This window comes from Astyanax mexicanus, chromosome 22 (genome assembly GCF_023375975.1).
Source record: "Astyanax mexicanus isolate ESR-SI-001 chromosome 22, AstMex3_surface, whole genome shotgun sequence".
Classification (NCBI taxonomy): Eukaryota; Metazoa; Chordata; class Actinopteri; order Characiformes; family Acestrorhamphidae; genus Astyanax; species Astyanax mexicanus.
In genome coordinates this window covers 29,182,578-29,195,100 of record NC_064429.1, presented here as the reverse complement: position 1 = coordinate 29,195,100, position 12,523 = coordinate 29,182,578, and the positions used below count along the sequence as shown (strand labels likewise).

The following is a 12,523-nucleotide window of genomic DNA, read 5'->3' as shown; positions in this document are numbered from 1 at the left end:
CATTATAATAAGACATTAAACTCCATTTTAGGTGCAATACATCTTGTTTGGATTTAATAATAATATTAAGAAATTGGAATTGTTATATATCTTTAAATTAATTATTAAATATCCCAAATCAATAAAACATGACCAGAATAAATTCATTGTATAAGGTAATGTCAAGATTGGCAAAATATATTGTTCATATATTGTACAATATGACGATAATATAATTACTCTACCCCATATTTTTTGTAGTTTTTTTTTTAAAGTAGATTTGCTTATTAATTTTCTCGTTAAAAAAAGGAAACTGTGTCATTTTAACAAGGCACCTATATTATTGCATAGGATTGTATTCACAGATCTAGACAATATCATTTTTGAGTCCTCCACCAGTCTTACACACTGCTTTTGGATAACTTCATGCCTTTACTCCTGGTGCAAAAATTCAAGCAGTTCAGCTTGGTTTGATGGCTTGTGATCATCCATCTTCCTCTTGATTATATTCCAGAGGTTTTCAATTTGGTAAAATTAAAGAAACTAATCATTTTTAAGGATCTCTAATTTTTTTCCAGAGCTGTGACAGAGAATGAAAAAAACACATTGAAAACCATGTTGTTTTAATGAGTTGGTTTGATTCTGGGTTTACATATTGCAGAAATGGATGTGGTCACTCTGGTGGACACTCTGTGGAAGAAGAAACAGCTCTGCTGTCCTAATAATTAAGGATTTGGTTAATTACATACATATACAGAATATATATTTATAGGAGTCATTGGGTATTTGATAATGCCATCAAATCATGGCATCAAACAGTGCGACTGTGTAATTTAAAAAACAAAACCTCACAAGATTAGATAAATAAAGTTGATATATACACCTTTATATATTTATATACATATATATATTTATATATATTTTCATATGTACAATAAATGCTCTGCATGTTCTATAGGGTTATTATTTCATATGGGGGCATGACATGCATTTATACAAATCAAAATAAAAACCATATACAGTATGATTGAACTGTACATCATAATGATCTGTTCCAAAAAATACTGATAGAAACATCTCAGCATCTCGATCACGTTATCATCCCATTATCTATCTCATCACAGGTGGCTCTAAAAATAGACCCGTCATTGCTTTGAGCATCGCCGTTTTGATATGGGAGGCCTTTGAGGCTAAAGAGATAAAAACTAGAAAGCGTACGATAAGAAAACGAGAGGAAGTGGAAGTGAAATGAAGTGAAAAAGCCAAGTCTTCTTCAACTACAGGCCGTCCTGCTCGGCCACAGCTGATTATAATTCCTCTCTCCAGTTATAATCTCATTTAAACTGGAGGATAAGCAGCTCATGGCTTCATCTACGCTGCAAGAAATAACATCTAGTGAGTCAACCCATCTTAAAATTAAATTTGATCTTGGATTGTCTGAAACTGACAGAAGTGTTGAAAAGACTTAAAACTCTCGTATAATGAGATTTATGAGATTTATTGCCAAGATTTATGATGATTTTACACTCCCTGACCAAAAAAAACCCCACCCTGAACTGAGAAAAACTGATAACAGGTGTGTTTTAATTAGTTAGACCACCATTAAGTCTATCAGAGGCTACTTTTGGGTAGTGTACCTCCTGGTGAGAGATTGTTGACTGCTAGACATGCTCTCTTTACGATGCACTCTTAAGAGGGGGCACGTCATTGGACTGAGAGAAGAACCTATAAGGTTGTATCGACCAATCGGCCGCAACCTTGGCCATCTTTGGGCCAATCAGCTATTTCGACTTCAGCATTAAATCCAGATTCTTTTTGGGATTCGATTCAGGTTTGAGTATGGAAGCTCAAACTGCTGGTGTGATCGTATACCACAGTCAGTCACCCCTAGTAGTGATATGAGGGACACTAACAGCTCTGCAGTATATGCAGGATTTTCACCACCAATCAAGTATTTGTGGGACCAGCTGACATGTCAGCTTCAACAGCCTATGAGTGTAGAGCAGGATCTTAAATGTTCCACAAGACGGCAACTATAACATGTGTACCTCTAGCCTGGATTCAAGATGAGAAGATACGGTTGGGCATGCAAGTATACAAGTTGTCTATGGTGTCTTGATTCACATTTACCCAGAGATGTTGCCAGATTACCCACCAATCAAGCATTTGTGGGACCAGTTGGAATGCCAGTGTAACAACCTATGAGTGTAGAGCAGGATCTACAGTTCCAACTGCAACATCTGTGAGTAAATCAGATGAAAAATGCCATCTGGAACCTGTATACCTCTAGACTGGATTCAAGATGGGAAAATATGGTTGGGCATGGAAGTATACAAGTTGTCTATGGCGTCTTGATTCACATTTACCCAGAGATGTTGCCAGATTCACCACCAATTAAGCATTTGTGGGACCAGCTGACATGCCAACATCAGCAACCTACCAATGTAGAGCAGGATCGATAGGGCCGGCTGAAACATCTGTGGGTAAATGTGCTGCAAGATGCCATATGAAACCTGTATATATCTAGCCTGGATTCAAGAAGAGAAGATAAGGTTGGGCATGGAGGTATACAAGTCCTTAAAGGCATCTTGCTGCACATTTACCCATAGACGTTGCCAGATTCACCATAAATCCAACCTTTGTGGGATCAGTTGGGATGCCAGTGTAACAACCTATGAGTGTAGAGCAGGATCTACTGGTCCAACTGCAACTTCTGTGTTCAAATGTGCTGCAAGACGGCAACTATCACCTGTATACCTCTAGCCTGGATTCAAAAAGAGAAGATACGGTTGGGAATGGAGGTATATAAGTCCTTAAAGGCATATTGCTGCACATTTACCCATAGATGTTGCCAGATTCACCACCAATCAAGCATTTGTGGGATCAGTTGGGATGCCAGTGTAACAACCTATGAGTGTAGAACAAGATCTACAGGCCCAGCTGCAACATCTGTCGGTAAATGTAGAGGCATCCCAACAGGGCACTAGAGCCTCTTTTGTACCTCAGTTATACCATTTTCCCCACAACTCTTAACATCTTGGTCCATTATTTTTTGGCCAGTGAGTCTACAAACATGATACTAAACTACCTGCACTGCTAGCCTACGATTTCTGTACCCTAGGTCATTTGGTTTCGACCGTTTACAACAGTCGCTATGGTCCAAAGTGCTATAAACTCTCCACTATCTTTAGAAGAAGGGCGCAAGAGAGTGAAATGTAGGGCGAGCCGCCACCAGCCACCAATGAAAGTCATACTCAAACAAAGTGGATTTTAAGCACTACCCATTTACTCCCACAATCTGTCTCCGGCCTGCACTGGGGCGTCCTTGAGCAGGAGGCACAGAGGAGGCTTGAGTCCTCAGTTTGCCACTCTGTGAGCTGTGCTGTGAGACAGATTTTTTATTAACCAGCATTAAAAACATCTACTGTTCCCATCACATTACACATTACACTGCATCGTAAACACTGGCAGCCTTCCACAGGGGAAATCATCATGGAATGAGTGGAGTGCTAGTAGTAGTCAAACATCGCAAGGAAAAAATGGGAAAGGAGATTTGCGGTCATTATTCTGACCCTAATAAAAAGTCTGTCTAATCGGCTGTTCCGACAGGTGGAGGTTGGGTTGATCAGGGAAGTTAAATGACAGTTTTGATTCAAATCAGTTTTGATTCCAGTCGGGGAACGCTGTACTGCATACGTCCTTCCAGTCTGCTCCGTTCAGATTCAATAAAGTGCAGCGTCTCTCCAGCTTGAAGGCCTCTGAGGACGAATTTTATATTTTATAGCTCACCATCCTTTCCTTCTTTGCTTCTATGGGAAAAATGAATGGAATTTTCAAGCTACTGCCCTATGAAAAACTTGCCCACAGTCTGTAATTTTTATAGAACTACAAAGTGCTTAGAAGCAATGAGAATCAATCAGATATTCCATTCTATTGACAAACAATGTACTGTATTTTTTAGACTACAAAAATTATTTTAATACTTTCAATTTCCCAACAATCGATAATGCACTTGAATATGAATTCTACTGGTTAGGTTGTGAGGAGCAGTAAAGCCACTCCACTGAAGTAAAGCATTATGAGGCAGTTTCAGTGAAGTGAACAGTGCAGCAGCATTAGCATTAGCCGCTAACTGCAGCGCTAGTTCTTTCACTGTTCAGAGGTGAGCATATCGGACTGTAGTCTGCACACTTACCGTGTTAAAACAAACTAAATGGGATTAACCGCCAGCTGTTAAAGCCGCTCATGTCTACCGCTATCAGGGGGCATTTACTAGTGATAACCGCAACTGTCTAGTGCTGCTTACTGGGGCAGGCTAGTGCTGTGGTTAGCAGCTAATAGGAACGCCACTCCACTTTTTACTTCACTGAAACTCCCTCATAACACTGTACTACAGCGGAGGAGCTTTACTGCTCCTTAAAACATAATTGGTAGTCTGTGTATTTACCATATTAAAAGAAGCTACATGGGATGAACCGCTAGCTGATAGCACCCTGGCTTACTGGAACACTCAGGGTTCCTCAATCTACTGCTATCAGAGGGAATTTACTAGAGCTAACCACAGCTGTCTAGCGCTGCTAACCACGGCTAGCTCGCGCTGCTTACTGGGGCTGTCTAGCGTTGTGGTTAGCAGCTAATGGTAATGACACTGCACTGTTCACTTCAATGAAACTCCCTCATAATGCTGTACTTCAGCAGACTAGCTTTACTGCTCTTTATAACCTAACCGGTAGAATTCATATTCAAGGTGCTGCTAGTGCTGCTTACAACAGCTAGCTCACTGTGGCTGGCTAACACTGCTAACTGCGGCTAGCACTCACCCTTGGACAAAATACTGGAATTCTAAGCTTACTGTAAATAAACGGAAGCACTTTACTCACCAAAATAAACAGTTTTCCTTTAATTTTCCCAAAAATCGACAGTAAAGCAGTCGAGCAGTAAAGCCACTCAGTGATTTGTCTTCCTCTGCTAACCGCTACTGGCTAGTGAAGCTAACTGGCGCTGGCTAAGCGCTTGCTAACCGTGGCTAGCACTCACCCTTGGACAAAATACTAGAATTCCAAGCTTACTGTACATAAACGGAAGCTCTTTACACACCAAAATAAACCGTTTTCAAGGAAAAAAATCTTTGTAGCACTCGTTTGACTTTAAAAGATGTTTTTTTTTTATAATAATTACAGTTTTGTTTATTTAGGTGCTTCCCCCAGTGCGAGACCTGCCTAAATTAGAAGGGAAACATGGCGACACCCTTGTTCACTTCAGGTACGCATTCCTACTGTTGCTAGTGTTGCTTAATGCGCCTTATAATCTGGTGTGCCTTATATGTGAAATGGAAATGCTGTACCAGCATAGTTCAAAGAAATATAGAAAAATTGAATATGTATCATCAGCTTGAGAACATTTTACCACACCACTGAACGGGGCAATTTTCTGAAAAAGCCATTCATTTTTCCCATTGAATATAATGACACAGAGTTCTTTATCAGGGCAAAACGATGTGCGCAACCTCAGACATCTATTCTATTCATCTGCTGCTCCTCTGTCATCCTCTACAGGGAGGTATTGAAGTCTGTGATCAGAAAGTCGATGTAATCCTTCTCTTTGGTCTTGAAGGCCTCGGCTATGAGGCGCGCTGCGTCTCGATGCTCCATGCCTTTGAGGGACACGCCGTTCACCTCCAGAATCACCTGTCCCACCCGTAACTGTCTGCAGAGGTGCGCCGAGCCACCCTTCTGAAAAAGAGAGAAAGAGAGAGAGAGGAAAAGGGAGAAAAAAGTAAAAAAGGATGAGAAACGGCAGCACGCAAGAAAAAAAAACACTCCAGGGAAAATGTAAGTTCTGAAAAATGGGCAAGAAGCCAAAGAACAGACAGGCCACGCCATTTATCAAAAGTGTGTGAGAGAGGAGAGCTGGAGCAGGGGAAGAAAAATGAACGCTGCCTCGGCCTGATGTGGCACTTTGTATTGAGAAGTCATTAGCTAGCCTTCTGTCAAGGTAGATAAACCACACGATCTGAGAGAGAGAAAAGGAGCTGAGGGCGGGGCTTCGGCTGATGTGTCTCTCTCAGACAGATGGTTGGAGATGGGCCAGTCCTGACAGCTCTATGACGGAGCCCATTAGTGCTGAGACCCCATCTACAACAGGGAAGCAAGTTCCCATAGCATAGTTCACATACAACCACCACTCCCATAATACTGAGCTACAGCACATCGTGTCCAGTGACTTTTGCCACATCCCATGGAAGCAACAGAATGCATGTGGGGTCTTCTGCATTGAATGTGAATGTAAACCCATAAGTTGTTTGAACTCAATTAAGCCAATTAAGTCTGTTTTCCATAAAATTGGATATTTCTAAACATAACTCAACTATTTTGAGTTAGCTGAACATTGCTGAGCGCTGCCACTATGACCAGGAGATCGCTGGTTTGAATCCCGGTCATGCAGCTTGCCATCAGCTGCCGGAGCCCCGAGAGAGCACAACTGGCTTTGCTCTCTCTGGGTGGGTAGATGGCACTCTTTCTCCTCATTACTCGATTGTATTCCAAGTTCCGTTTTGGAGCATTTCTATTGGATCATTTGTTAAGATATTTGGATACAATGTAATAACAACTGCCAGAAGCACATTATGTGTAAATTAGTAAACACAACAGAACAAATGGAGATAAATATTTTGTCCAACTGTAATGATACACTGGTATCATATGGTATATTGTATATCAAATGATACATGATGAATGAATAGTTCAATGAATAAAACTTCAACAATTTCTTTAACATATAGCATTTTCCCAATTATATTTAGATAATTCTGCGTAATTTCTGTTAAATTTACAGTACATCAAAGGGAAGGGCACTGAGCGGTCCAGCGGTCTAAAGTTCTGCCACTATGATCAGTTCGAATAGTTATTACTAACTATATAACTATAGTTGTTAAGATGAAAGTTTACCTAACTCTATAACATTACTGCATCCTAAAATTTCACAGATTTTTTTAATTAGTAGAAAGTTTTCTGAACATATTTACATTCTAAGAATTCTAAGAATATTAATCTGAATGTTCTTAAAATGTCTTTATTTAATGTTTTTTTTATCCATTCTGCAAACATAGCCACAATGTCACTTTCTGCTTTTTTTTCTGCTTTGGTATTGTTACTTTTAACATTTCCATTATGTTAGTATTCACCTATTTAGGAATGTTATATGAGAAAACTAACAGACTAACCTTCCTGGAACCTTTCAGTTTTTATGGAGATGCGGATTTCATTTTTCAGCAGGACTTGGCACACTGCCCACAGTACTGCCAAAAGTACCAATTACTCTTATATATTATTCTAAGTTTCTGAGACACTGATTTTTAGGTTTTCATTGTCTGTAAGCCATAATAATCAATAATAAAATAAATAAACGCTTAAAATAGACCACTCCGTGTTTAATACATCTATATAATATATGAGTTTCACATTTTGAACTGAACTACTAAAATAAAGTAAATTTTCAATGATATTACATTTATTTTGAGATGCACTAATAGTAGCGCATGGTAAAAAAAAACCCAAGTGTTTCCTGTTGTGTCTGGTCAACATTCAGCTTTAAATGAGATATCACAATTTGAGGATGATCTACATGATCCAGACTGGAGTCAAGATGCTTGTTCCTCTCAAGATGGGAGGTATGTTGCCATGTCAGGACAGTGTATTCCATTTCTGCGTTTCTTGGATAATGAGGAGGTTCCTTGAGTAGAGCAGATTAGAATAGAATTAGATAGAATTAAATTAAACATTTAAAAAAATCTTAAACATACAGTTACTTCCAGACTGTTCTTTTGCCAAATTTACGTTTACATATATGACCACATTTGGTGAGCCTGGATATATATCATGGTAAAACATGTTTGAAGAACAGTCCAATGGATTTGTACCATCACTTGCAGGTTATTTGAACAAGAACAAGTCTTCTTTTGAGAAAGAAGAGCTAAATTCCACAAACTATAGTAGATAAAGCACTATTTCTGTCCGTTTTTAAGTACGTTGACATTTCAATCTGGCCACAGCATTTCTGTCAGATCAGTTTTAATCTAATATTAATAGACAGTGTTTGTGCTTGATAACAAGCTTTTCCCCATTCATCTTCAGTAATTTTACATTGAAGATCCTTTACCCATGCCCTTCTTTTATGGTCTGAGGATTCTGAAGATGCCTCTACTAGTTTCTGGTATATTGTTGAAATCTTGCCTTTAGTATATGGGTCTGATGTTGCCAGCTCTTAATAGTACTTTAGGGGGGGGAGGGGCATTTATATGAATGTAAACTGGAGTGAATAAAACTCTGTATTTGCAAATACTTATACATATGAGTAGGGGGATCCCAAAATGTTCTTTAAGAACATTATCTAGATAAAGATTTGCAATCTTTTGTATTGTCATGCATTTACAATTTTAGAGCATTTTTATGCTTTCATACGTTTTAACCTGGTTAAATAAAAGACTCTGGTTCACTTTTTCCTTTAACCTTCCTTTAACCTTGATGTGATTCATTTGAGCAAATGTGAACACAGTATAACAATACGGACCAAAATAACCAAACAGACTCTTTAGATAAACTGGTCTTGGCCTGGTTTTACAAGGGTCAAGATTGAAGCTTCTTCTTTTCTTACATGTGTTGCTGTTTATTGATTATGCCAGATTATTAGGAAGCACATTTTTTTTGGTTTCCATTGTTCATTGTTATGCTGATGATGTAATGCAGTAGTACCTTTCAAATTTTGGTTTCAATGATAATTAATGACAATCACAATCATCACCCAAGAATCGTCTTGAAGACATTAAAAAGTGGATGGCTGCACTTTTGTTATTAATGATGTACTATACTGGTCTTCTTTTTTTGCCAATATGAACATCATTGCCATGACCAGCACCACTGGCCATAAATGCTAAACGGACAGATAAGCTTATCTAAGAAGATGATTTAACACTGTCGAATTCCATGGTGCCTCTTCAGTTAAGAATGTGAGTGTGTGCTGGCTCTATTGAAATAGATAGGTGATACTACCGTTCAACAGCATTCAACAGCATCATTTCAATGAAAAACCAAAAGCAATTTTCTGTGATCCCGTAATGAACACATTGATTAGATTAGCAGAGGAGAAAGAGAGAGTGATAAAAAAGGTGAAGGCAGTGTTACAGATTTTCCAGGCATAGAGGCTGATCATTCTAACTGCAAGGACAAGCAGGAATTACACAACTCTCTGTCTTTTCACTTTTATCAGACTAAGGTTGTGTTTCTAAACATGTTGCGAGCAGCTGAAATGAATTATTGAGCTTAGCAAGACTGTAATATCTAAAGATTTCCCTTGTGAAAGAAAAGTGTATTAAGTATATTCATTATAAAAGTATTCTTAACATGGAAAAGTATATACTTAAGATATGTACTTTTTTGTGTAATAAAGTTTTTATTAAAAGTTTTGTAGACAACAGATGTAACAACATAGTGCAATACAAAGCTGACAATCTTTTCTCATCTCTTTTAAATCCCATCCCAAAATTAATATATGTACTATAATACATACTAAATGTACTATTTTGGAACAATGTATGGCAACTTAAGTATATTACAGTTGAAATTAAGCTACATTTAAACACATCAAAAGAATTTAGCTGAGTATTTATTTGCTTTTTTCGTACAACTTCTGTGAACTTTATTTAGTAGATTTAGTAGATTAAAGTATGTTTTTTAAAGACCTTTTTTAATACACTTGAAGTATAATGCAAATGTACTACTTTGCATATCGATGCACACTTTTCCTTTAGTTGTAATAACTTGATGTTCTAAGTTATGCTAACTTAAGTTTTCATTCCCCTTTACTTAACTTTTTTAAGGCAACCGGTTTCCTCAATGTTTTTAAGTGAATTAAACTTATCAGGGCTTACTGTGTAGCCACTATGGCTTAACCTTGTTGAATTCTTAATTATATACAGTGGCTTGAAAAATATATGTATGCTGATACCCTTTAAACATTTTTACATTTTTGTGAAACATCTTTGCATTTAGGCCAAAAAATTAGGTCTTAGGTCTAATCTGACCACCAAAGAACCATCTTCCATCTTTTCTGTGGAACTTCTTATGTCCCACCTGAGCTGTGAATTTCTTCAGCTCCTCCAGAGTGACCATAGGCCTCTTGGCTGCTTCTCTGACCAGTGCAGTTGAAGAATACTGCATAATACTATTTTAGGATATGTTTTAAGAACTTTACCTTTATCTTGATAATGTAATGTTGGGCTGTCATTAATGCAAAGTGCCTATAATGAAGAGTAAAGATGATTGGCATCGTACGAAATTGGACCAAACACCATGACAAAAGACCTTCTCGACATTTAATCTGCAACAACAAATCATTAATCTTCACACATGGATTATTTGGCCATTTCCCACCAAGTCAAAAGCAGGACTCGTCCTATTTCACTACCCACCAAGCATGATTCCTGTTGGTTTGTTCCTTCTGTGTGAAAAAAAATTATTCTTGACGATGTGTGTATTTAGGCTTATTCAGTGAACTTAAAATGAATGTTAATACGACCATCCACTGTAATGTCCTCGAGCTTGTGAACAATAATTGCAATTATTTGTAATTTCTACCATAAACCGACACTCCAGAGCTACACATAAGGCATAGGACATACGTCATAAGACACGAGTGGAACATTAAAGAGTCTTATAAAGATGCAGTGCAGCTGTGTGCAGAGCTCTAATCAGAAAAACGGCATCTCGAGAGTCTCTAATTGGCCTCCGCAGTCGCCGCTGCACTGATGAAATTCGCAGTAATCAGTGAGTGGGTCACTGGGATGGAAATCTCTTTGACTGCCACCACACACAGCTCAAAGGCATGTCAGAAAAAATGTGATTCGTCCGTTGCTACGAATAATCAAGAACAAACAGGCCGTTGTTTCTCTTTCGAAATTAAGGGTGCTAACAATGAGTTTATCAGCGCTATTCAATGTAAAAAACAAGTATCTCCAAAACAGCAACTTTACAGAAGAGAGAAAAAAACCTCTTAAACTTTAAATGGAAGTCAATGTAAAAATTGTTTATTTTAGGTAATTTTAAGTATTTCTAATAAAATGAAAACAGGTACCATGGATGATCCTATAAAAAAGAGCCCACATCAGTTTCTGAATCAGTTTCTCTGATTTTGCTATTTATAGATATATGTTTGGGTAAAATAAACACTGTTGTTTTATTCTATAAACTACAGACAACATTTCTCCCAAATTCCAAATAAAACTATTGTAATTTAGAGTATTTATTTGCAGAAAATGAAAAATGTCTGAAATAACGAAAAAGATGCAGAGCTTTTAGACCTCAAATAATGCAAAGAAAACAAGTTCATATTCATATAATCAATCAATCCATCAATATTCGGTAGAATTAACCCTGTTTTTCAATCACAGTTTTCATGCAGCTTGGCATTATGTTCTCCTCCACCAGTCTTACACACTGCTTTTGAAACCCTTAGATAGATAGATAGATAGATAGATAGATAGATAGATAGATAGATAGATAGATAGATAGATAGATAGATAGATAGATAGATAGATAGATACTTTATTGATCCCCGGGGGGAAATTCTTGGCATCCAGCAGCAGGTTACACAATACACAAAGTTAAAAAAGATAAAATATAAAATATAAAGATACATATAAATACAATCAAATAATAAATAGAATATACAGTGTAAATATTCCAGTAGCTTTATGCTTTACACTCCTGGTGCAAAAATCCAAGGAGTTAATATTGGTTTGATGGCTTGTGATCATCCATCTTCCTTTTGATTATATTCCAGAGGTTTCAATTTGGTAAAATCAAGGAAAAACATTATTATTAAGTGGTCTCTTATTTTTTTCCAGAGCTGTATATCGCAGGAATTGTGTGAGAATATTGAAGCTGCATGGATTATCACAGGACTCCTTGATGTTGCATTACACTACTTCTGTATGTGTAGCTCAATAAATAATGCCAAGTGATGCCCATATCAGTCTAAATTTTTTTATTTATTATTAGTGTGATTGCAGTAATGCAATCACAGTATTGTTCTTCTTAAGTCTTATTCTTCTTCTTCTTATTATTATTATTCCACCTGTTTTTTGTCCGGTTAACTAGTGCCGCAGTTTTCGAAATATCGACTTCGTTCAAAAGAGAAAACGTGCGTCCATATCGGGAATGGTGGGCTTGTATACAGCTTTCCGATCGGACTTATGCTTTTCGTAAAAACTTCGTAAGTACGCGTTTTTTTGCCCATTGAAAATGAATGGGCAGAACTTTGCACGCCCGTGGACGTCGCAATTTTTGAAATACGAAGATGAAACCAATTGAGGACCTGTAGAACTTATTGAGCTCTTTCCGAAAATATGCGTTACGAAAAGTTACGACGTACGGATTTCGTACGAATGTCGTACGAAGTGGCCCCATTGGAATGAATGGGGCCAATCGGAGGACGGCAGCTAGATCGAAGGACAGGTAGCTAGAACTCCAGTACTGTGAGTGTATGGAGC

General features: G+C 37.7%; 2 protein-coding genes across 3 annotated transcripts in view; one reads left to right on the top strand and one right to left on the bottom strand.

Moving 5' to 3' along the window:
- The window catches only part of LOC111191728 (alpha-1-antitrypsin 1-2), a 313,064-nt gene that overhangs the window by 213,734 nt on the left and 86,807 nt on the right, over positions 1-12,523 (top strand). The gene's annotated exons all lie outside the window — the stretch shown is intronic.
- Positions 586-12,523, bottom strand: part of whrnb (whirlin b) — a 117,819-nt gene continuing 105,881 nt past the window's right edge. The window contains exon 13 of the mRNA XM_049470316.1: positions 586-5,711. Within this exon, the coding sequence (XP_049326273.1) occupies positions 5,529-5,711 (183 nt within the window). The 3' untranslated portion in view covers positions 586-5,528. The remainder of the gene's footprint in view (positions 5,712-12,523) is intronic.